This window comes from Gobius niger (genome assembly GCF_951799975.1).
Source record: "Gobius niger genome assembly, chromosome: 10".
Lineage (NCBI taxonomy): Eukaryota > Metazoa > Chordata > Actinopteri > Gobiiformes > Gobiidae > Gobius > Gobius niger.
The window spans coordinates 6,422,149-6,445,656 of record NC_136861.1 but is presented as its reverse complement, the minus strand read 5'-3'; the positions used below and the strand labels follow the sequence as shown (position 1 = coordinate 6,445,656).

General features: G+C 41.9%; 2 protein-coding genes across 3 annotated transcripts; both read right to left on the bottom strand.

Annotated features, from left to right (window-relative positions):
- Positions 1 to 655: 655 nt before the first annotated feature.
- Positions 656 to 10,998, bottom strand: kat8 (K(lysine) acetyltransferase 8). Its single transcript, XM_079564840.1, has 11 exons — positions 10,573 to 10,998; positions 9,990 to 10,064; positions 7,778 to 7,953; positions 7,656 to 7,709; positions 4,484 to 4,648; positions 4,300 to 4,389; positions 4,084 to 4,224; positions 3,922 to 4,015; positions 2,655 to 2,805; positions 883 to 1,037; positions 656 to 811 (listed from the first exon to the last, which is right to left on the bottom strand). The coding sequence occupies exons 1-11, from the start codon at positions 10,880 to 10,882 to the stop codon at positions 747 to 749; spliced, it is 1,476 nt and encodes a 491-aa protein (XP_079420966.1). The 5' UTR covers positions 10,883 to 10,998; the 3' UTR covers positions 656 to 746.
- A 1,461-nt stretch (positions 10,999 to 12,459) lies between these two features.
- On the bottom strand, positions 12,460 to 22,485 carry rnf25 (ring finger protein 25). 2 transcript variants are annotated; one of them, XM_079564515.1, is made up of 10 exons: positions 22,414 to 22,485; positions 22,105 to 22,176; positions 20,498 to 20,594; positions 20,264 to 20,331; positions 20,108 to 20,177; positions 19,929 to 20,000; positions 17,852 to 17,998; positions 14,901 to 14,990; positions 14,689 to 14,826; positions 12,460 to 13,188 (listed from the first exon to the last, which is right to left on the bottom strand). In XM_079564515.1, exons 1-10 carry the CDS (start codon positions 22,428 to 22,430, stop codon positions 12,694 to 12,696), a joined length of 1,266 nt encoding a protein of 421 aa, XP_079420641.1. In that variant the 5' UTR covers positions 22,431 to 22,485; the 3' UTR covers positions 12,460 to 12,693. The 2 variants fall into 2 exon arrangements, with proteins under 2 accessions (XP_079420641.1, XP_079420642.1); XM_079564516.1 differs by having other exon boundaries at positions 12,460 to 13,185.
- Positions 22,486 to 23,508: the final 1,023 nt, after the last annotated feature.

Below are 23,508 nucleotides of genomic sequence, written 5' to 3'. Positions count from 1 at the left end.
TTTAGCAAAATCTTAAATGTAATTAACTATATTTTTAGCAAAAATTGTGTCTAATTTTTGTCAGCAAAAATAAAGATAAAAGATAAAATTTCACAGAATTCTCTCCTTTTATCTTCGACTGCCAAAGCTCCACAATAACAGCTTGGTAAGAAGACAGTAAGAGATATTTGAATTTCAGAGCAAATTAACAACTTTTGATAGTGGTTTTACAGCAGCTGTGTCCAGGCAAGGTTTAATTAACACACATTTTCTCCAGTTTGGCTTTACCCAAATCTGAAAGCTTATAAAAGCATTAAAAAAAACCTACGAAAACGAGGATGAAAACGCTTTCCAAATGTGACAAAAACGCAGCAACATGATAGAACGGTTACTATGGCTTTTGAAGGTCTTAGCTTTCAAACAAGGCATTACACTCTTGCTCTCCAGTCTAGACGCTTTTACATTTGGGTAAAGCCGAACTAGAGAAAATGGTTATTAATGGTAATGGAAAATGGCGACCCCTAGAGGCAACAGCAGATATATATTTTAAATAACATGTTGAACAATTAGTTGAACTTTAGCTCCATCTAGTGTTGACTCAGCAAAATAAACTTTTAACTTTAATCGTTGTGAAGTTCCATTTGCTTTATCGAATGAGGAGACAGTTTAGTTTAGTTTATATAATATTTATTTAAGAAAATACAGGAGGTACTGACGACTATGTACATATAAAACAGCAGGAGACACAGACGGAGGAGACGCAGCGCTCACTTCTTTGCCAACTTGACCTGTCGGATTTTGGGAGGCGCCCACTTCAAACACTGCGTATCGACTGGAGGAACAAAACTCACATTAGCCACAGTTAAACAGATTATTATTGATTATTATTGGCCTGTTGCTCACCGGTGATGGGAGGCTTCTTGTACTGGGCGCTCTTCAGGTGCTCCTCCACCAGTTTGGGCGTCACGCAGATCACGTGTTGGCCCTTCCAGTACTTCACCATGTTCAGCGACTGCAGCGTGCTGATGATGTCGCTCTGAGTGATGCTCGTCATCTGGCTGTGAAGAGACAACGGGTACTTTGGTTTGTGCAGGAGCGGGACGGAGCGGGACGGAGCGGGACGGAGCGGGACGGAGCGGGACGGAGCGGGACGGAGCGGGACGGAGCGGGACGGGGCAGGACGGGGGAGTTTCCACAGCCTAAACCTATACTTTTCCCGATAACAACAACAAAATGTTTGACATCTAGAACCAGAAAGCATAATGTGTGGAAGATCTGCACATTTACAATATCGGGGTCGTCTCCAAGGTCAAGAAATGTTTGAAAAATGGGGAATCGTTTGGGAAAAATGGGGGGAAATTGAGGCAAAAAATTATAATAAAAATCTGTAAAAAAAGAAAAGAAAAAAAAATGGGGTAAATTAGGGAAAATGTTAGTAATTAAAAATGGGGGGGGGGGAATTTGTTAAAGTGAGAAAACAAGGATGAAAATGCAACAAAAAAAGTGATGAAAAAGTGACAAAAATGTGGCAAAAAACTGAAAAAGTGAGATTTTCTTGTAAATAAAAAAAAAATGAAAAAGTGAGAAAAATGAATAAAAAGAAAAAATAAAGAAAAAACAATGAAAAAGTGAGATTTTTTTATGAAAAAAAATGAAAAAGTGAGAAAAAAGTAAAAAAAGAAGAAAAAAAAATGAAAAAGTGACAAAAATGTGGCAAAAAACTATGAAAAAGTGAGATTTTTTTTAAAAATAAAAAAAGTAAAAAAAAAATGAAAAAAAAAAATGAAAAAGTGACAAAAAGTGAGAAAACCCCCCAGAAAAAAACAGAAAAAAAACAATGAAAAAGTGTAAATAATCTGTAAAAAACAAATAAAAATGGGGAAAAAATTGGGAGGGAAATTTGGGAAAATGTGAAAAAAAATAGGGAAAATATTAGTAATTAATAATGGGTACAAAAATATGGAAAAAAATATTGTTAAGTGAGAAAACAAGGATGAAAATGCAACAAAAAAGTGATGAAAAAGTGACAAAAAACTATGAAAAAGTTAGATTTTTTTTTTAAATAAAAAAAATGAAAGTGAGAAAAAAGTTTTTAAAAAAAATACCAAAAAAATGAAAAAGTGACAAAAAGTGGGAAAAATGTAAAAAAAAACAAAAAAAACTGAAAAAGTGTATAAAATCTGCAAAAAATTAATTAAAAATGGGGCAAAAAATTGGGAGAGAAATTTGGGGAAATGTGGAAAAATTAGGGAAAATAGTAGTAATATTAGTCTAGAAATCAGCAACACTCTGGATAACGAGGAAATGAGTCCTATGTCAAAAATCCTGAAATATCCCTTTAAAGGCCTGATACCTGTTTTTTTTTATTTTATTTACTTGTAATGAATCTTTTTTTTGTCCTCTTTTCAGTATATCATACACTAAATTTGTGAGGAAAAACACTGCACATCTAATTATAAAGTATTTGTATTAATTTTATGAACTTACAAGCTAGTTTTGTCATATTTCTGACAGCGACTCTTAAAGTTGTGAAATGTGCCTTTAACGTCAAATATGGTAGGAAAGGTAGGAATGAGTTTGGACACAACTAACTTATTGAACTAGTGGCTTCCTCTTTCATCAAAAAATCAAGTATAGGGCCTTCAAATACTTGAGTGTGCCCCTGAAGTCTTTACCTGAGGTCTTTGATCGACAGCGTTCCCCTGAAGTCCCGCAGGATCTCCAGCAGGACCCAGGACCAGTAGCTCCTGTAGCTCAGTTTGCCCAGATCCGACAGAGGCTTCTCAGGAGAACCCACCGCGCTCTCCAGCTTCGACAGCTCGTAACCTGCAGGGGGCGACACCACGGAATTCTTACACCTTCATTATGTAGAGCAATTAAATACATGTGTCTCAATCCGGGCCAAAAGAGATACTTTAACCTCTTAACCCCCACCTGAACCGAGCAGTTTCTCCAGTTTGGCTTTACCCAAATCTACAAGCTTCTTCAATAACGTGTCAAAATAGCAACAACGAGACGATAAAGCGATGAAAACAGATAAGTGACAAAACATGGATGAAAATGACGAAAATGACGAAAAAGTGAGAAAAAAATATGAAAAAGTGAGAAAAATGTATTAAAAAAACCCAAAAAGAAAATAATGAAAGAGTGAGAAAAAAAATGACGAAAAAGTGACAAAAAACAATGAAAACGTGACAAAAAATGAAGGAAAAGTGAGAAAAATGAAAAAATAAATAAATGAAAAAGTAAGAAAAACAATGAAAAAGTGAGAAAAAATGAAAAAAGTGAAAAAAATGAAAGTGAAGAAAAAGGAAAAGTGAGAAAAAAAAATGAAAAAGTGAGAAAAAAATGACGAAAAAGTAAGAAAAAAAATGAAACAGAAAGAAATTACGAAAAAATGAAAAAAAATGAAGGAAAAGTGAGAAAAATGAAAAAATAAATAAATTGAAAAGTAAGGAAAAAAATGAAAAAGTGAGAGAAAAAAATGAAAGCGAGAAAAAAATGACGAAAAAGAGAATGAAAAAGTGACAAAAAATGACGAAAAAGTGAAGAACAAAAACAATGAAAAAGTGACAAAAAATGTATTAAAAAAAAAACAATGAAAAAGTGACAAAAGGGAGAAAAAACAATGAAAAAATGAGGAAAAAAAATGAAAAAGTGGGAAAAATGTGGCCAAAAAAAAAGATGGAAGAAAACGTGACGAAAAACAAAAAAGGGACAAAAATGTCAAGAAAAATATGACAAAAAAAGCCACAAAAAAGCCCCAAAAGAGCAACAAAGAATAACACAAAAAGCAATATAAAGTCATTCAAATTGTAGGCTGTAACCTTTTAGATTTGGGTAAAGCTGAACAGGAGAAAATGAACTTAACCTGTAGCTCTTTCTCCACCACCTTAAACCCCCCACAGATCTGATCCTGAAAAGCCGTGTTGTTGAACTCACTGAAGGCGATGAGGAACTTCCCGTATCCTCGGCGCTGGTACGGGGGCAGAGTGAGGATACAGGCCACGTTATTCCCGTCCGGAGACTCTTTCTCCTGAAAAACAAACGCGTTTACGCCTCTGTGGAGACTCGCAGACGTGGATGTCAGTGCAGGAGCCTCACTTTAGAGAAGTAGCCCACGATGTGCGCCCCCTGCTTGTTGACTTCTGTGAGAATGTAGAAAATGAACGGCTCCACGTCGAAGTACAGCGTCTTGTGGTCGAGGAAGAGCTTGGCGAGGAGACACAGGTTCTGACAGTAAATCTGACACAAAGCAAACACATTAAACCTACACCGCCTTTAGATTCAAGAAGATGCCGTTCGGTTTTTTCTGCTCACTTTGTGGTCCCTCCCGTCCACCTCGAACACCGAGATGTTGCTGCGTCTGTAGATTTCTTTCCCGGACGGCTGCCTCCACTGACAGTTCGACTGAAATGAAACAGATAAGAACGTTTTATATTGATTTCAAGCTCGTGAATCTAATCCCAGCGCCCGTGTGTTCCTGAATTGCTGAGCGACTGACCAGGTGGTGTCTGAAGGTCTTCTCGTACTTCATGTACTTCAGGCAGTACTCGCAGATCCACAGTTTGGGCTGTTTCCCATAATCCTCTGGGAACGGAGAGAAGTACCAGGCGTCGATCTCGAAGTTCCCGATCTGAATCTTATCCACGTACTTCACTTTGGTGATCTGAGAAGCAACGGCCAGGGGTCAATAAAGAGAGGATTAACATCACATTTTTACTCCAAAATACACATGGTCTGGTCGAGGAATGTTTCAAAAAACTTTCTGTGAACTGTTTCCTGTACCGGTTTTTCCATGTACGTTCCAAATAGAATAAGTGGTGGACAGTGGTTAGCATGTGTGCTTCACAGCTAGAAGGTCCTGGGTTCGATTCCCAGCTGGACCTTTCTGTGTGGGGTTTGCATGTGTACAGGTTCATAGGGTGGGTCAAATACAGACGACAAATTTTGTTGTACAGTTGTTGTATTAGTCAGGATTAATCAACTCGGAGCCGTGCATTAGACGGTTCTAATGTCCGACGCGGAGTCAAGAACACCACGACGCACAGCGGAGTGGTGTTACTCCACGAAGTGCATTATAACGTCTAATGCGGCTCCTCGTTGTTTAATCCGCTTATACCAGGGTCCCACAAACGTAACATTTATAATAAGTATTTGTTTCATTTACTAAACTCACTAAATCTGCCAGACTACGGGACTATTTTGTGTGGGTTATTAGCCGGTCACTGAAGGCTGGTCTCAGAGCGAGTCATTCTGCGCTGCTATTACGAGGATCTCAGTCAGGCTCAACGACACAACATCAGCACAGAATCACAACACAACAGGACTAACCCGGAAACACTTTTCCCTGGAAGTAAACACCGATATGCGGCACTCGTGGGCAGGAGTTATTTCACTTTTGCGCTGTTTAACCTGAAGCTAAAGCTAGCTAGCTCAACCAGCTCAACTGTTTATGGAAACAGCTACGGTGGAGTCGCTCACACCTGGGCCCAACTGAAACTTTTATGATTGACTTTACTAATCCAGACAAATATGCTTCAATGCAGGATCATTTTATGTACGCCTGAAAATCATGAATAGCCTTAACCGTTTTCAATAGAAATGGAAAGCTCATATCAACAGTAGCTAACCTAGCTGCTCACTCTCCTCTACAAACATTTAGCAAACTACCGGACTACGTGTGCGGTTACACCAAAATAATGCACGCTTGTTAGCACCCACCAGCCAATCAGAATCGAGCATTCACCCAGACCATGGTATAATGACAAATAAAGCACCTTAACTATTATTCCAAATTGTGATTCAGCTTAACCGCATCAAATAAACATTAAAGCAGTACTAAGTAACTCCTGCCCCTACAGGCCATCAGCGCCACAGCAGGTGTCCTAGCAAGTTGACAATTGTCCGTGAGAGTAAATACTGCACTGACAGAAAAGACAAAAGGGACAGAGGGATATTGTTCATCCAATTACACAATGGAGATCTTTTGTTTTCACTCAAACTTGGCTGTAAATACTGCTAAAGTGGCGCTAGTCCGCAGCTAGCTTTGCCCATTAGCCTGTTAGCTTCTTCTTCGTGATTCCATTAGTGTGTATTGCGCCTCCGACCCGGAGCAGCGAAGTTTGACACCAGGGGGAGATGAAAGACCCCCCAATCATCCCATTAACACTTGTGTTACCCCCAGAGGGACTACGGAGAGGATTTATGAAGGTAAACAAGTTACAAGAAACAAAGATTTACACAAATTGAAGTCTCCTCGGGTGAAATAAGTCAAAAGGCGCACAGCGTAATGAACAAGACGGTTCAGTCTGACTGTAGAGACTGCACTGCTCGACTCTGAAAATGCTATTTTTTTCATATAATGGATTTGTATGAGGACTTAACCTATTTAAATCTCATTCCCCCAGAATGTTTCAATGCTCAGATCCAATTTCTTCAAAACAATAGACTCACAAATGTTTTAGTAAGGAAAAAATTGAAAAAAAAATAATAATCACGATAATTTTAGTCATAATTGAAATCCCGATTATTCGAACGATTATTTGTTGCCTTAAAAAAAAAAGTCTTTATTTTATTTATATATTTATAAATAAGTAAAAAACGATGCTGAATATTTTCTGTTTTCTGAAGTCATAAAAGTACAAATGATTTAAAGTTTGCCTCGATTAAGGAGAGGTCTCTGTTTCACACCTGCCCCCTGCTGGCCAGCCCTCACACCTGCACAAGCAAATTGAGCAGAGCGGCCTGATGACATCATCACACAGTGCAGTTTGTTTTTATGTCAGGCCAAAGCATGAGCCATGGCACGTGAAATGCGAAGGGAAAAAAATCCCAGCGCCATCAAATAATGTTGCTTTGCAAAAAAAAATAAAAATTGGATTATGCTAATTTTGCAATCGTTTAGTGTAATCATCGAAATTGTAACTGAATTTCGATTAATTGCACAGCCCTAGTAAGGAGTAGTTTGTGTTCCTAACCCGGTGAGGAAACTCCTGCTGTGATATTGAGCTATACAAAAACAACTAGATTTGAGCACATTTAGAAGCACACACTTTTGTAACTATGTCTATGACAGCGTTAATATCGTTGACTAAAATATTTAGTCTTAATTTTAGTCAAAGTGATATTTTTGACGACTAAAATTGGACTAAATCTAAATTTAAAGTTTCTCATGAGATTAAAACTATGACTAAAATGTCCAGATGTTTTAATCGACTAAAATAAGACTAAATAAAAATGAAAAGGAGAGACTGAAATCATCCAAACTTCTATTGACCGTCTGAAAGAGCCTCAGATCATGTAAAGTCTCTGCTATAGGAGCCGCTCTGAGCTTTATCATGTGGAGCAGCTCCATGAAGCAGAGGAACACAATTAAATATGATTATAATGAATATTATAAATGCAAAGTCGACTAAATTAGTCTCAAATTTAGTCGACTAAATTGACATGCAATTATAGTCGACTAAAACGAGACTAAAATTGAAAAGATTTTTTCGACTAAATCTCGACTAAAATTAAATTACATTTTAGTCAAAAAACTAAGACTAAGACTAAATTAAAATATGTTGTCAAAATTAACACTGGTCTATGACTACATGATGAACTTCTCTAATTAGTAATAAAGTAGTTCTAATAGTATTTTTTGGCTGCATCATCAGTTTAGCACCAATTACCGCTTCATGTTCTTTCTCCAGCGCTGCCGTGGTCGGGTCCATCTCCGCGTACGTCTGAAAGAAGCAGCAGAACATCAGCGACTCTGCGTTAGATCTGCAGCAGCTGCACCAACGCGCCGGACCTTCTGCACGTGGTTGATCTCGTCGTGTTTGCGCTTCTGGTTTCGCGTGATCTTCCGCTCGGGCTGCTCCCCCAGGTCGATGCTGCCGATCTCCGTGCTCTTCCTCACGGCGTCCTTGACCGTCTTCGTGAGCGCCAGGCGGTTTTTACCCACCCACTCGTCCAGTCGCCGGTTAACTGCCAACGACACGGGAAACTTGTGATGTGTGCCAATTCAACAAGAAGCATGAGGGCCACCAAAATGGGTCTGAGGGCCGCATTTGGCCCTTGGGCCGCACTCTGGACACCCCTGGTTTAGAGGCTCACACGATCAGAAAACAATGTGATAACTGTGTTCAATTAACCAAATAAAAGATACAAATCCTTTCATTTAAAGAAGTGATGATTAACAACTGTTCAACCCCCAACTGAACAGAGTACATTTTCTCCAGTTTGGCTTTACCCAAATCTAAAAGTGACCTGAAAAAAATGTCCAAATAGAAACTAAAACCAGACGAAAACAAGGATGAAAACGCAACAAAAACGTAATGAAAATGTGATGAAAACCCAACAAAAAAGAAATAGGGAAAAAAATGTCAAATAAGTGACGTCAATGCGAGGAAAAATATCTATCTTGATGAGTTTTAATTTTAGGTCTTAGCTTTCAAATGAGGCATTACACTGGCCTAGAGGCTGTGACCTAATGGATTTTGGTTAAAGAAACAGTTGACCGTGTTTACATACTGAGATCTGTTCTTACCTGAGGTTAGACGAGTTGATGTGTACCTGTCTGGTCTTTGTGCGTGTGCTCAGTCACACACAAAGACCAAAGATGTTGTTAGCATTTGGCCTCTCCCAGTATAATCCTATGGCTCCAAACGAGGTGAAGTTGGAAGCTACCACGCTCTTCCACAGGCACAAAGACCAGACAGGTACGTATCAACTCGTCTAAGCTCAGGTAAGAACAGATCTCAGTATGTAAAAACGGTGGCCTGTTCCTTTAAGTTTAAGTTATACTGGATTAATCTCTGTAGAGAAATTAGTTCTCTGCATTTCACCCATCCTCAGAGCGACCTGTAGGAGCAGTGAGCTGCCAGCATGGGCCGGCGCTCGGGGACCCGTCTCCATGATGTGGGGCCAGGCTGGTGGTCAGAAACACCTGGCTGGAGGATTCACCTATTGCACATGTTTTTATAACCTACCACTAACCTACGCAGACACGGGAGAACATGCAAACTCCACTTAAAGGCCCCGTCCAGGTGGGAATCGAACCCGGGACCTTTGAGCTTTGAGGCATGAGCACTAACCGCTGCGCCACCGTGCCTTTAAGCTGAGCTGGAGAAAACGCACTCGGTTAAGGCAGGGGTTAAGAGGTTAAGAGAAGGTTTTATGAACTTTATTTAATATATTTTGGGCTGCCAGTGTTGTTTTCGTCAACGAAGACGATAACGATGTCTTTTCGTTGACGTCCTTTTTTTAATGACGATAACGTAACGATGACGAGCTAAACTGAGCTCTTTGGGGACGAGAACCTGACGAGATGTTTACGAGTTTACGTCAATGAGACGAGATGAGACAAAAATGGGAGAAGGTTTTTCGTGATCGAAAAGGCGTGAGAGGCGCCTCTCTCTCTCTCTCTCTCCCCGTGGCGTGCGGTCACTGCTCGCGTACATCCTCCTCGGAGCGTCTGACATCCAGGTCACAGGGACTTTATTTGTTCTCAGGACAGTTTTCAATACCGTAGCGTCTGAACGCAGAAAGCACGTTGAAGTCGGCTTCGTATGTGCAGACAGCGCTGTAGGTAAAAAAAAATCTCGAAGCGACGATCAGAGGACGAGGAGAGCGGGCGCTTTTGGGAAAAGTCCTGTTCACAGTCGGCCGAGCACTTCTCCCAGTGCCTATCGTGGTGTCATCTGTTTGTCAAAAGCTATAGAAAGCTGATAGAAGCTATTATTTATCCCAATTTCCAAGACTTAACGAAATTAATTATAACTTCTTATAATGAAACAGACGAAAACATGACAAAAACCTTTTTAATTTTCGTCTGACTAAAACGTGACTAAAACGATCACATTTTGAAATGACTAAAACGTGACTAAACCTAAAAGCATTTTCGTCCAAAGACTAAAACGGCTGCCAAAACAACACTGTGGGCTGATTACATTGGTTTATGCGAGTGAGAGGAGGTAGAAAAGCACAATCTGTTCGCATAAACTGATAATAGCGATACTCACAGCCAACATAATGCACATAAAACTCCTCTCGTCCCTCCTGTTCGTTCACCCTGGACTGAATCACCTCCGCAGTGTCTGGGGAGAAACAGGAATGAGCAAATATTAATAAAAACATGCAACTGTACAGACGTAGTTAACATTTACTTGGTAGAAAACACTCTCTCGGTAAAATAGTGTCAAGTGGATAATGTTTACCAACTTACTATATAAAAAAAACTTAGACAAGCGCAAGTTAATAAGTTGAGGGCTGGGTTTACACTAAGCATTTTATTATTTGAAAACGAAAAGATGATTTATATGAATAGTTAACGTTGCGCATCGTATCACGTATTTTGGTTTGGGAGCTCCGCGTGTCCCTAATGTTATTGTTTAATGAATCCGTATTATATCAGTATCGAGTTCTTCAAATTCATAAAACTGGAGCCGAATGTTGATGGAAATGTTTATCTTTCACAGCACAAAGCACTGCGTTTCTGTGGCTCACGGTCCACCGAACCTGAGGGAAATGTGGACTTGTCACTTATTCCAACGAGGTCCGCAGCGATGAAAACAACACAGATCTGGACCATTTAAAACCGCTTACGCCACGTTTTGTCCATCCTTTGGCACAGATACGTCTCTCCTATTTCCACCGACACCTCCTGTTCCCTCCCGCCGCTTAGCATCATCCCAGCTTCGGCCTGGGCCTGGCTCAAGCCTACGGGCTCTCGCGCTGAAGCCTCGGCCTCAGCCTCGTCCTCCTCCCCGCCCGAGGAGCTCGCAGCCGGGACGCCAGCCTCCAGCTCCGCCCGCTCCTGCTCCAGGTTACTGGAGTCCATGTCGGTGTCCATCGTGTTGTCAGACTCTTTGTTGTTGTCGCCGTAGCTGTTCTCGAACTCGCTGCCGCCGGTCATAACAGCGGCGGAGGGTGAAGGGAAGACGGGAGAGGTTTTTTAAAAACAGCGCAGATTCGCGGAGGAAGGGGCCGGTCCAAGATGGCGGCGGTGGAGCGGATGTTTCTTTATCAACGGCACACGCCTCTTCCTCCCCAAGAGCCCGCCTTCAAATTATGCCGCAAACACGGATTTCCATTATTTTCTAGAACTCTATTTTTATTATTTTTACAATAAAGACAAACAAACTATTACCCTGGGGATCTCAGCAAAATAAAAATAAAAAATAATATTTTAATATTTTTTTTAATTACTTTTTTTTTTACTGTGCACACGGTTTCATAGCAAAAAGAACGGTAACGTCCGAGGAACCGTTCGGGAATGTGACGTCATATCGCTAAGCATTATGGGATGAGCAGCAATTGTAAACTAATGGGGATTTTAAAAGTTAAAATACTGGAGTTATTGTTCACATTAAAACACTTGGACACCACAGTGAGTTAGCTGTTTTTACCAGCAGTAACTCGGTAGCTAACAGAGTTGTTCCACGGCTATTTTCTCCACTTTTTATACTGTTTATAGCTAATGTTAGTCAATGGAAATGTATGCTAACAGCTGCAAAGATGGCGGATCTCCATGGTAACTGTGGAATTTCTCGAACGCGAACCATTGAGAGTTAGCTGCTTACTCAGGATGTGTTTTGCGTTATGTTAACGCAAACAAATGTTATAATAGCTCCAACATCTGAACAAATATTAATGAAACAAATTCGGCTTGTGTGGATGTGGATTAAAGTGATAGTCTGTAACTCTGAAGTTTTACAAATTGTATAAAATGTGCAGAATTAACCACCTGGCCTTGCATTTTTATGTAAAGTAATTAATAATTTATATATATTATTTTTTGTAAAGTCACCCCTTCCCTGATCTCAGTGACTAATCAGTCTTGTATCCTCCTGCGTCGACCAATGAGACGAGCTCTTTATTTGATTTATTTTTTTACACTTTTGTACCTAAAGAAAAGAAGTGGATAATGTCTGAATGCGTCTTATGACATTTTGTTAAATGCTCCACCTTTTGAAAATAAAGAATTACACGCACACAAACACGTGGACAGGAAGTTGTCTTTACCCTACACAGGCCAACAGGAAGTTAGCCCAAAACATCGTACCTTGTTGCTCACTGAAAGTTGTAAAAAGTGCTTAAAAGTGTATAAAACATCTCGCTTTCGTCTTTTATAAACCAAAAATATCAAAAAGAGCCTTTAATCGTGTGACAGTAGCTAAGAGGCAGAGTTCACCCACGTTAAAGGTTTGGGGTATTAGTGATCCCAGCTACAGCCAGCGCATACTCTTACACATTAACTTGTTTTATTCAGGTTCTTAATGTAATTTTAATGAGCAAATCTAAAGCCTAGTAGCATTGCAGCAAAGAAATAAAAATCAATAAATAATCAACAGTTAAGGACAAAAAAGGCAGATAATTCTGTCAACATATTAGTTCCAAACTTATTTTAAACGAGGTGGGGTGACGTGTTCCCTCTAATCTGTGTAATAGTCGAATAATCAGGCTACTACACAAAATAAAACACAATGAAACGCTCTGACATTGAATAAAATTTAATAAGTGCTTAATTTGCGAGATATGGCACAACAAACACCAGCACAAGCACCTGTTTGGGACACGATTGTGCGTATTCTGCGTCAGAGTACTTGGCAGGGAGCGGGACGAGGACCACAGACCACGGTAAACACGCCGTCGCCGCCGGCCGCCTCGCCTGCGCGTTTTGAACCTTGTTTTAACTGAGGCACGGACGCAGCTTTTTGCCCTTTGTCATAGCACTTCCTCCCGGTTCCTCTCGCGCTCCACAGGCTTGTGCTGGGGGCCTCTCCTGTGGTCCCGGCCCCCCCTGTGGCAGTGTCCGCCCCTGCCCCTCGAGCCTCGCCCCTCCCAGTGGTGGTAGCGTGGGGCCGGGTGGTGCGGGCCCCGTCTCCTCCCGCGGTAGCCCCGGTCCTGGTCGCTCCTCAGGGCGGACATGTCCTCTGGCGGGCGGCTGCCGTCCTCCGTCAGCCTCGTGTTCGCCGGAGGTTTGCCGTGTTTGGTTTCGCTGCCGCACAGGGAGAGGTCGTCCAGTTGCTCCGTGACGGGTCTGGGTTGGCCCCCGCGTCTCAGGCCCCTGCCGTAGGTCTGCCTTCTGGCGTTCGGGACGTCGCCTCCGCACTGATGCATGCTGGGAAGGCACGGTGCCGCAGGGGGGTCGTTGTTAAAGGGAGAGGGCAGGTCTGAAGATGGATCGACATCTGGGTTTTCTGATGCAGCCGGCGCCTGCTGGGAGAGACAGAGAGGGTTTTATTATCCAAAACTAAGACTAAGGCAAAGTAAATTTTGTTTTCAAAATAAACAATAGGACAATAGATACAGACGCCGTTGCTGGAATCACCCATATATGGTCATGTTTGAAAACACTTAAGGGGGAAAATAAATTGTGAATGGTGAAAAATCTTAACTTTCTCTAATTACTCAAAAACTACTTTAACAAACGAATTATGAATATAGTTTTCTACTAAACAAAGATACAAAGACATGGAGAGGAGCAAAGTGGTTCAACAGCCCATAAATAACGGAGAATGCTAACATGATGCTTTATGTTAGCATCGCACTAATGCTAACGCCAGCTAGCACTGCTGTGAATAAACATCCATATGGACCCGATTTAGACTTGACTTTATTTGTATGTGATAAATAACTATATTTCGCCTGAAAACAACAGGGACCACGCCCCCTTCTGTGACGAGATGCCGTCTGTATCTATGTACAACAAAACTAATTTTGTTTAAATATCGTACCCATTTAAACAGAGTGGAAACGCGAAGATGGAAGTAATTTTCCACTCCATCGAAACATACAAGGTACTTTTGTTTTCAAAATGTAAAAAAATGTTTCGTTATACCTGTGTATTTCAGAGTCTTTCTAAAAGAACCTTATAGATAAATAGATTGATAAATTGTCACTGACACTCTGTAAAAGGTCAACAGGGAAAGCACTTGTCTTTGATCCCTGTGGAGTGGGGCTGACGTTGCCGCGATACCACCCCCTAGTGGCGAAGGGCGACTCCAGAATGCTCTGGAATCCTATAGGGACTTTACACACTTAAAGCAGTACTAAGTAACTCTTCCCCCTAGAGGCCATAAGCGCAACTGCAGGTGTAGTAGCAAGTTACGATGTTTTAATTTATTAATTATCTTGGAGAGTAAATACTACGCTGACAGAAAAGGTGAAGGGAGAGAGGGATATTGTGCATCCAATTATACAACGGAAATACTTTTTTTCACTCAAACTTGGCTGTAAATACTGTTTAAAGTGACGTTAGCCCGCAGTTAGCTTTGCCCGTTAGCATGTTAGCTTCTTCTTCGTGATTACATTAGTGTGTATTGCTTTCTCCGCACCGGGGGCAGTCAAGTTGCAAACATGGTTTTCTGGTCAGAGACACCAGGGGGAGATGAAAGACCCTCCAATCATCCCATAAACACTTGTTTTACCCCCACAGGGACTACGAAAAGGATTTATTAAGGTAAATAAGTTGACAACTCTGAGCGGAGGATCATATTCATAAACACGCTGGCTTTGTTCTATAGATTTTTATAGTTTTTGTTAACATGCTCTGGAGAACTGTGAGTTGTTGCTGCTCCGCCCGCCTCACTGCTCTGTAGGAGGAGACTGGGCTGCCATCATGGATTCTCTCGACTGGTGTTATTAATGTAAATGGGGAGGCATGACACACTAATACTACTGTACGCCTGTGGTAAAGGTGCGTGGACCTCGTCTGACCTGCTGGATGTGGATGAGGAAGCGGTTGGACTCCTCCTCGGGGTCGATGATGCCTCCGTTCGATCTCTGCTTCTCCAGAATCCGCTGCAGCTCGCTCCATTTCAGCTGAAACTCTGAGCTGATCTTCGTCTCATTCAGCTGGAAAACAACAGACGGACTTCAGAAACACGTAGATGCCGTGCCTGACCACCTCTGTGCTTAAGGGGAGTCACCTCTGGCAGCTGTGGCGCCGGGCAGGACAGCAGCTGGGACACGTCGTAGTTCAGAGGCTCTCGACAAACGGGACACACCACACTCAGCTCCTGTGGAACACAAACGTTTGTCAAATGATTATGTTGTAAAAGCAGGAATAAGGGAAGAAGAAATGCTGCCTAAATCCACATGCGTCTGTATTTGTCTGTGGGTTTTTGTTGAGTGGGAAACTCCTCCTTCATAACCCTGACAAAGTTATTATATTAGGCCCTCAAAAACTGAGAGTGTCTTTATCTCAGCAGATCATCTCCCTGGATAATGTTAGCCTATCAACGAGCTCTACAGTAAAAAACCTTGGAGTTCTGTTTGACAAAGACCTCTCTTATAAAACACATATAAACCCGGCTCGTAAAATTGTTTTCTTTCACCTGCGCAACATTGCTAAAATACGAAACATCCTACCTAAGAGTGATGCAGAAAAACGTATTCATGCAATTGTCTCTTCAAGGCTGGACTACTGCAACAGCCTGCTGGCAGCGTGTCCTAAAAGCTCCCTGAAAAGTTTTCAATTAGTTCAAAATGCAGCTGCAAGATTGTTAACGCGGACAAAGAGAAGAGAACACATGACACCTGTGCTAAAGTCTCTCCACTGGCTTCCTGTTGAGTTTAGAATAAAATAAAAAATCCAGCTCCTCACATTTAAATCCATAAAGGGTTTAACTCTGCTCTATCTCCAAGACTATCATTCCATATCAACCAACCAGAGACTCCGCTCTCAAAACTCCTCGAGTCTCCAAAATCACTGTAGAAGGCAGAGCCTTCAGCTACTAAGCTCCGGTTTTATGGAATAAACTCCCAGAACCCACAACCAGAAAAAAACTAAAACTAATTTCTTTCAAATTTTGATGAGACTAGGAACATCCATGGGGGGAATTGGCATAAACATCTCAACAGTCCAGGCTCCTCCTCTGAGTGTGACACTTTGTTTTGTTTGACTCAAAAGTTGATTTAGGCCTTTAGCCGTCCAACCATCATAAAAAGAGATGTCACTGACTCATAGTGATGGTGAGATGAGCCCCCATGAGGCCTCGAAGCGCTGAGCCAACTGTGTCGACACATGCACCAACACTTCAGGATGATTCACTTGCTCTACTGCCCCATCAAATGTAATGTAATACATGCAATGCATATGTGAAGCAAATAAAGAGTTTAGGTTTTCCCCTTGTAATATTACACCGAGAACACATCTTAAAAATAGAAAATTGATTTGATTCCCTAGGCTATTTTTTTTTTTTTTAACCAAATATAGTTTAAAAAAAATAGGCCACCGTTTTTACATACTGAGATATGTTCTTACCTTAGCTTTGACGAGTTCTTTAGGACCTGATCTTCCCCCGTGCCTTCAGTCACGTAAACACAGCGCAGACGGCGTTAGCATTTAGCCTCTCCCTCTCTCCACTATAGCTCCAAAACAGGTCAAGATAGAAGCTACCAAGCTCTTTCACGTTTTCCCTATTTAAATATGGTTACGTGAAGTGTTACACTACAAAGTATAATTACTAGGGGTGTAACGGTTCACGGGGATGTATTGAACCGTTCGGTTCGGCCTGTTCGGTTCGGTCCACTTGCGTACCGTTTCGGTGTATTATTTTCATTAAATAATGTAAATTTATTATTAGCGTCATATTAAGTGCCGAGGAACAAAGTTCCTACGCGAGTTTCCGCACGGACGCTATTGAGTGACGTACATTGAAGCTGCATGAGTAGCCGAGAGAAACTACAGGCGCTGGCTTTAAGTATTTGATTAAAAGTCTTGAGCCTCGCTACAATATCCCGTCACGTCCGCACTTCAGCCAAAAAGTTACACCAGCGCTCAGAGCCGGTTCTTCCTATACGCAAACTACGTAGTGTTGTTTCACTGATTAATCAACGCGTTGTTGTTACGGGGACAGGCTCTTCCAGCGCGCACTCACTCTCCGCCTACTTCGCCACATATAACACCAAAACGGAGTAGTCTGGTGAAGTGAATGAGCAGGAGAGACCGACCGCCTTCCCCCTGTCTCTTCCAAAGCGCGAGTGCTTCTCCGCTCGTGTCCCGCTCGGCCGTCTGTTTCCCGGTGCTTCACCTCATGCGCGGCTCCTCCGCGGCTGCATCATGTCACCCGTGTCCCGAGCGCTGCTCTCATGTTTTCTCTGCGCAGACTCTGGGCCTCACTCACATTTAAACTCTCTTCTTACTGTGTCTGGTGAGTCTAGAGTATCAGGACAGTAGTTTGGCGAGTAGACGAGAGTAAAAAGCCGTTCACTGTGGCCTTTTTGTTGAGTTGAATCCACATGGTTCTCATGAGTTACAGTAACTCTCATTATAAGAGTGCAATTTATTTAAAATATCACCCAAATGGGTCACTTTTATTTATTTTATGCAAGAATTCTATTGTCTATTGGCAGCTTTTCAAAAGAAAAATTTTGTTAGTTCTTATTTATTTGTACCGAAAATTAACCGAACCGAGCCCTCCAAAACCGTGAACCGAACCGAATACAATTTTAGCGTACCGTTACACCCCTAATAATTACACAAAATTAAACAATGTGGATTTTCTAAGCGGATAAAAGGGGGAACTATATTGTAAGGCGTAATAATACCAGGAGTAGTTCGAAATCCGCGCAGTAATCTTCACTTTACTGTGCGGATGCCAAATTACTAAGAACTCGTCAAAGCTAAGTTAAGAACATATCTCAGTATGTAAAAACGGTGGCCTATTCCTTTAACACACTATGGCAGAGCTTAGTAGGAAATGTTTTGTCATTACTTTTGTTGTATTGTTGTAGCTTGGGACGTATAAATGACTTTATGAGCTCTACAAACCCAACACATCCCCGGCCGGTCATGGCGCTTCACCCGTACACTGTAGAAAGAGCTTCGACACCGCGTCATGACCCAAAACACCCGGGTTTTGCCCTGTCATTAGACCTGTTTTTGGGAGCTGTCCCGGGTCTTGTCCTCCTGCAGCTCCTTCTCGCGCTGCTGCAGCTCCTGCTCCGAGTGCTGCGCGTATCGACCCAAACAGTGAGAGTGGAAGTAGTGATAGCAGCCCGTCTTAGTCAGCGTCTCCCCCTCCTGAAAACACACATCACAGCAGACGCGGCGTCACCGTCAAGTGTTAGTTAGTTACATAATGCTTTATGTGGGAGGAGAGTGAAGTCTGCTTTAAACACGACAGTAAAATATGAACCGAGACACCAGACAGTTTCAGGCAGTGATGGTAGAAATGCTAAATAATGTAATGAAACCTTCAAGTATCCGTCTGCTTTGGTGCACGTACAGAATTTGATAATAAAAGCGTTTGGACAGTGGCTTTCTATGGTGACTGTACTTTTTACTCCTACTGACTCATCTGTTCCTCCTTTACATCGCTCCTCCACCTGAGCCCCGTTTCGACAGGAGAGGAACAGGACAGATTTGAATCCAGAGGGGGGTCAGCCTCCACAGGTTTGCGTTTCAAGCAGTATGTCATTGGCCAGGAGGCGCTATGGGGCTACATTGGAAAACATTGCACTTTAGACACGTCAACAACTTTAAAGCCTGGTTTCTAATTTTCTTAAACTTTCTACAGCTAGATATTCCTCGTGTGATAACGCTGGGTAAGTTACAATTAAAGAGGGGGTATTCTGCTTTTTTCAGTCACATAGCACCAGTCTATATCACACTACAATGATGACCAAACCTTCTGTTGGTCTGTAAATGCAGTAAATTAGAATAACTGCCTTGTATAAAATCGCTCTCTCAAAATGGCTGCAGTGAATGTCTTGAAATAGGCCTCTGTCTCTTTAAGAACCTCTGACCCTTTCCGACACGCCCCCTCCACACGCTGTCTGTGGCATCAGTGGGGAGGGGGTTCTGCTGAGGAGCAGTGGTTGGTTACTCGGCTGGTGACGAAAGCTCGGAGGCGTCTCCAGGAGGTGGGGGCGTTCCTAGGAGGACTCAGGCAAACCTATCCCTAAAATGGCCGCCATCAGAGTGTTTACAGATTACTCAAAAATACGTGAATGTGCCAAGGCAACACTTCAGGCATGTTTTTAATGAGGGAATGACATAATAACATGATGTAAAGCTTGGAAAAGTCAATTTTGCATAATACCCCCCCTTTAAAGAAACTAGGCTGATTTTCGTACGTTTTTTATTAGAAATCTCGTACTAATGAGGGCCGGACTTTGATTGACAGACCGTTAGCATTAGAGCTAATGGCGCGGGCGTGGCTACGACTGAACTATGTGCCCCACGAGGGACGAGTCTACAGTGAAGATCCCGCCCTTTTGCCCTTCTTAGGAACATGCTCCATCACAACAGGGTAGATTTCCCCTTCTTCTCTGATCTAAACTCAACTGAGATCCAATCATCAGTCAGTCCGCTGTGAGCGCACGTGTTTACAGCACTTCATTTCCCACAATCCCTTTGGCCATTGTAGTTCAGGCAGCCGAGCGAGGCGGAGAAAAGTAACTTCGATCGCCTACCAAAGGTGCTCCAGCCGCCTCGGTCTCACCGGAATACCGGCACCGTCGCACAGGTTGTGTCAGGGCAAGGCGGTGCCATCTTGGACACGAATCTGACCAGCATGCACCGCTCGCCTGCAGCGCCTCGCTCATCTTAAACACACCTATTGTGGCAAACGGGGAGGAGTGAGGAGGAGTTGTCTCTTCTTTTTAATGGTCTATGGTTGCGTCTCTAACCCTCACCCCAACACCCCCCAACAGGTCCGACAAGCAACCCATTGCAGACCCCATGGTTGTGAGTTAGACACTGTCCATGTCCTGAGAGAAAGAGAATATACTGGTCCAGCACTGACGTCAGTATAAAGGAGCACGAGACTCTCTACACAGCTGAAACATGATCCAAACACCACAACCCCATCCCGGCTGCAGAAAGAGGAGGAAAAAGATTGTTCTATATCTAATGCACCAGATCCAGAGACTAGAGCAAAGTCTAATCTACAGCGTTCGTTTACAAACACAAGACTGGGCACAGAGAGTTTAAATGAACGCTCCTGCACCTTGAAGTCGTAGAGGCAGATGACACAGTTTCCGTGGGGGATGTTGCTCTCAGTCAGGATTTCTTTAGCTTTCTGTCAAAAAACACAACCTGCTTTTAGATGAGGGTTTACTGAAGCTGTGGAAAAGGATTTCAGTTACGTTTAATATAATATAATAGTGTAATATTAATGTTAAGAACCTCGATGAGCTGGTAGAGCACAGGGGAGCCCACACTGGACTGAGCCTCGGCCTGGAGACACTTCTGAACGCTGAAACAGTAAAGCAGTACTTTTAAATAACATTTCAAATACTTGTTGGAAGTGTCAGGTTTTGTGTCATGTTTCTGATGAAATACCTGTCGATTTTGTCGTCTGAGAGGCCTCTGGGGTTGTGGATGGAGATGGAGGGACAGGACAGCGGGTACTGCGGGAAAATGCAGAGATTGATAGAAAATGTAAAAGTTAAAAGAAGAAATGTAACCCCAGGAGTCCAGACCGGTCATTTCCAGACGATAAGCCTGATAAGCTCTTTATTAGACAAACGCATCGTCATTTGAAGCATCTTTATTCATCATGGATTCAATATTTACCTTGTGGTCGAGCGTCAGAGTCAGCGTGAGGCGAACGAACTGGGAGACCGAGTCCTGAGCCGTGGACGGGTGCAGCACGAGACTCACCTCCCAACCCCTGAGCAACGGACACGAGTGTTAGAGAATAAATCAATTCTCATGATATCGGGTCAGGCTGTGCGGTCGTACCATCGCTGTAAAGCCATAACTTTGGCTCTTAGACACTGAATGTTTTGGCTTGCATATCAGAATGACGCTGAACTGAGGTTATTTATGCACAGCCCGACTTGAATGATCAGAATAGTGCAATGTCTTGAGTTCATGGCTGCATCTAAAAAGTGTAAATAAGCTTAGGAACCTCCTTCTCCTCATCGTTGGCCTGGACTTGCATCAACCATGACACAGAGCATCCAAATGTGTCATCAGGAGGGAGTGAGGAAAAGAGCTTCCTTTAGCAGAGGGACCTCATCAGCCCATGAGGAGCGAAGAACAATCCCACAAGCCACTGCTCTGTCACCCGCAGGTTTCCGAACTCAACTCGAGTGTGAAACGATTGACAGTTTTGCTGCGTGACAGTTCATAAACATAGGAAGTATAAGGCAGGTCGTGCAGCATTGGATCCACAGCAGCACCTGAAAGTTTTATTATAGGAAATCTATGAAGCTACGGCAATGTTACACACAAGTGCTGTGAAAGAACAGACGCTAACGCAACTAAAGGACAGGATCTGGAGAATGTTAGTAATAACTGAGCAGTGGTGCTTATAAAGAGTTATTATTTCAGGAAACATTTTGATATTTGTTGCAGGAGGATATGTAGTGCAGATGTAACTTCCTGGTTGTTCCCTCCGCTGAATTAGGAAAGTTCAGACTGTCCTGACGGCAGAAGGAGCAGCTGAAGCTCCTGTTCCCAACTGCAAAAGCTTCCTAAAGGTTGACCTCATGACATAGGCCTCAAAGGGGAAGCAACAGGAGCCACTTTGCAGATGCAGCCCATGTCTCCAGATCCTGCACATATGGTAAACAAACTCCCGCCTATTTTCCATCCATCCTCTCAAACGCCATTGTTTTTGCTCTAACAACAAAACAAAAACAAAACATGTCAGCAGCACAAGCGCCAAGAATGAACTGACACTTTACAACAGTGAGATATTTCTTTAGGCCAGCGTCTTAATCTACTTCAAAATCCACCCTATTATCCTATTTCGCTGACAGAGAGCATTTCTCTTGCACTCCTCGCTTTTGGTTTAACAATGTTTTTTCTGGTTTAATTTGGATTTGTGAGAGAGCTGTGTGTGAAATAAACTTTGCTTGCCTTATCAGAGGAGGGCAGTGAGGCTGGTCTGTCCCTGTGACAATGGGCCTGAGGCAGGGATTTTCTGAACTGTGGCCTTGGCTTTCCAGACACTGACAATCACTCACTCCCACAATGAACAAGCCTGGGCCCTGTTGTTACTTTGACCATCATCATTACTTTTGATAAATCGGCTAATATAGAACATAGAAACATCTGATTGTCTACTGATTAAAAAGTGCGTCCATTCGCTTCCCACTGCATGTCAACAAATAGTTACCTAAGAGTTTAAACATCTGTCAAAAACACAGTATTAAACTCCCATTTTCTCTCACCCATCGTCCGTCCTGTCCACCTGCAGCTCGTCCAGATAAATCGACTGAAGCACCTCGATCTCGGAAACGACGCTGCAAAGAAATCAAGCATATTCCTGCGTGTTTACCTGGTTCATTTATGTAATGTTTTCATGTTAGCACTGGGGGCTAAGGCTGTTAGCATCGTTAGCATGTCGCCGTTGCTAAGGGCTTTGAGCTGGGAGCCGCTAACTGCCGCTAACGGCTGTAGTTTGAAGACATTTAACTTTGGTTTTCACTCATTTTTGAACAGATAAATGTCATTTTTCGTTTCGAACATGCCGGACTCACTCGCTCTCTGCTGCCATCCTGTCGCTTCTGCCCGAGAGACTCACGAAACTCAGTTAAAAGTCCCGGAAAGTCTCCAAAACAAGAGCGCGGTTTCTAGCTTGACTTTTATTTATTTTTTAATTTTTTTTAACCAAGCAAATAAAAGACATATCATTTACATTTATACTAACTCAAAAATGAAAATTAGAATGAAAAATTGAATAAAAACAATAATAATAAAAATAATAAAAAATAATACACGGAAATAATAGCTACACCACCAACCTTATCATTTAGCTCCAATAATTATAAAACATTAACCAAAAATTATAAAAATAAAAATAGTCATAAAAAAATTTAAAAAAATTACACGTGTTGTAAAAGTGATTGGGGCGCCCTCTCGTGGGCTCATTGACAAAGTGCACCCTTTTTAAAATAGAAAACATCAGGGCAAAAACCACATCCGGTTAAATCCTTCAAAATACTGTAAATAAATTGGCCAAAAATAAATATTTGTAAATTGATTCAGATTAACGCCACAGTGCTCCTGAACCTCCACCTGAACCGAGCACATTTTCTCCAGTTTGGCTTTACCCAAATCTAAAAGCTTCTTGAAAACAAGGATGAAAACGCAATAAAAAGTGACAAAAATGTTACAAAAACACGTAAAAAAAAAGACTAACAGCAAAGTGACAACAAAGCGATGAAAAAACTTGCGATGAAAATGAGGATGAAAACGCAACAAAAATGCGACGAAAAATGTGACAAAAATTTTGCGAAAATGTGATGAAAAAATGACAAAAATGTGATAAAAAATGTGACGAAAAAGTGGTGAAAATGTGATGAAAAAGTCAAGAAAATTAGATTTTAATAGTGACAAAATATTGAAGAAAAAGTGACAAAAATGTGACGAAAATTTCATGAAAAAGTGAAGAAAATTTGATTTAAAAAAAGTGACGAAAATTTGAGAAAAAAGTGACAAAAAGTGACGAGAATTTGATGAAAAAGTGACAAAAATGTGAGAAAAAAGTGACAAAGTAAGGAAAAAGACCAGTTTTGTAGGTCTTAGCTTTCAAATAAGGCGTTACTCTGCTGCTGTAAGCTTTTAGATTTGGG

Excerpts from the sequence above, each read along its gene's own strand:
- kat8 (XM_079564840.1), bottom strand. The coding sequence starts at position 10,882 with ATGACCGGCGGCAGCGAGTTCGAGAACAGCTACGGCGACAACAACAAA. Across the intron at positions 7,710-7,777 it reads AGATCAACCACGTGCAGAAG|ACGTACGCGGAGATGGACCC; the intron begins GTCCGGCGCGTT and ends TGCTTCTTTCAG. Across the intron at positions 4,390-4,483 it reads AGACCTTCAGACACCACCTG|TCGAACTGTCAGTGGAGGCA; the intron begins GTCAGTCGCTCA and ends GTTTCATTTCAG.
- rnf25 (XM_079564515.1), bottom strand. Across the intron at positions 20,178-20,263 it reads TCAGACGACAAAATCGACAG|CGTTCAGAAGTGTCTCCAGG; the intron begins GTATTTCATCAG and ends TTACTGTTTCAG. Across the intron at positions 17,999-19,928 it reads TCTGCCTCTACGACTTCAAG|GAGGGGGAGACGCTGACTAA; the intron begins GTGCAGGAGCGT and ends GTGTGTTTTCAG.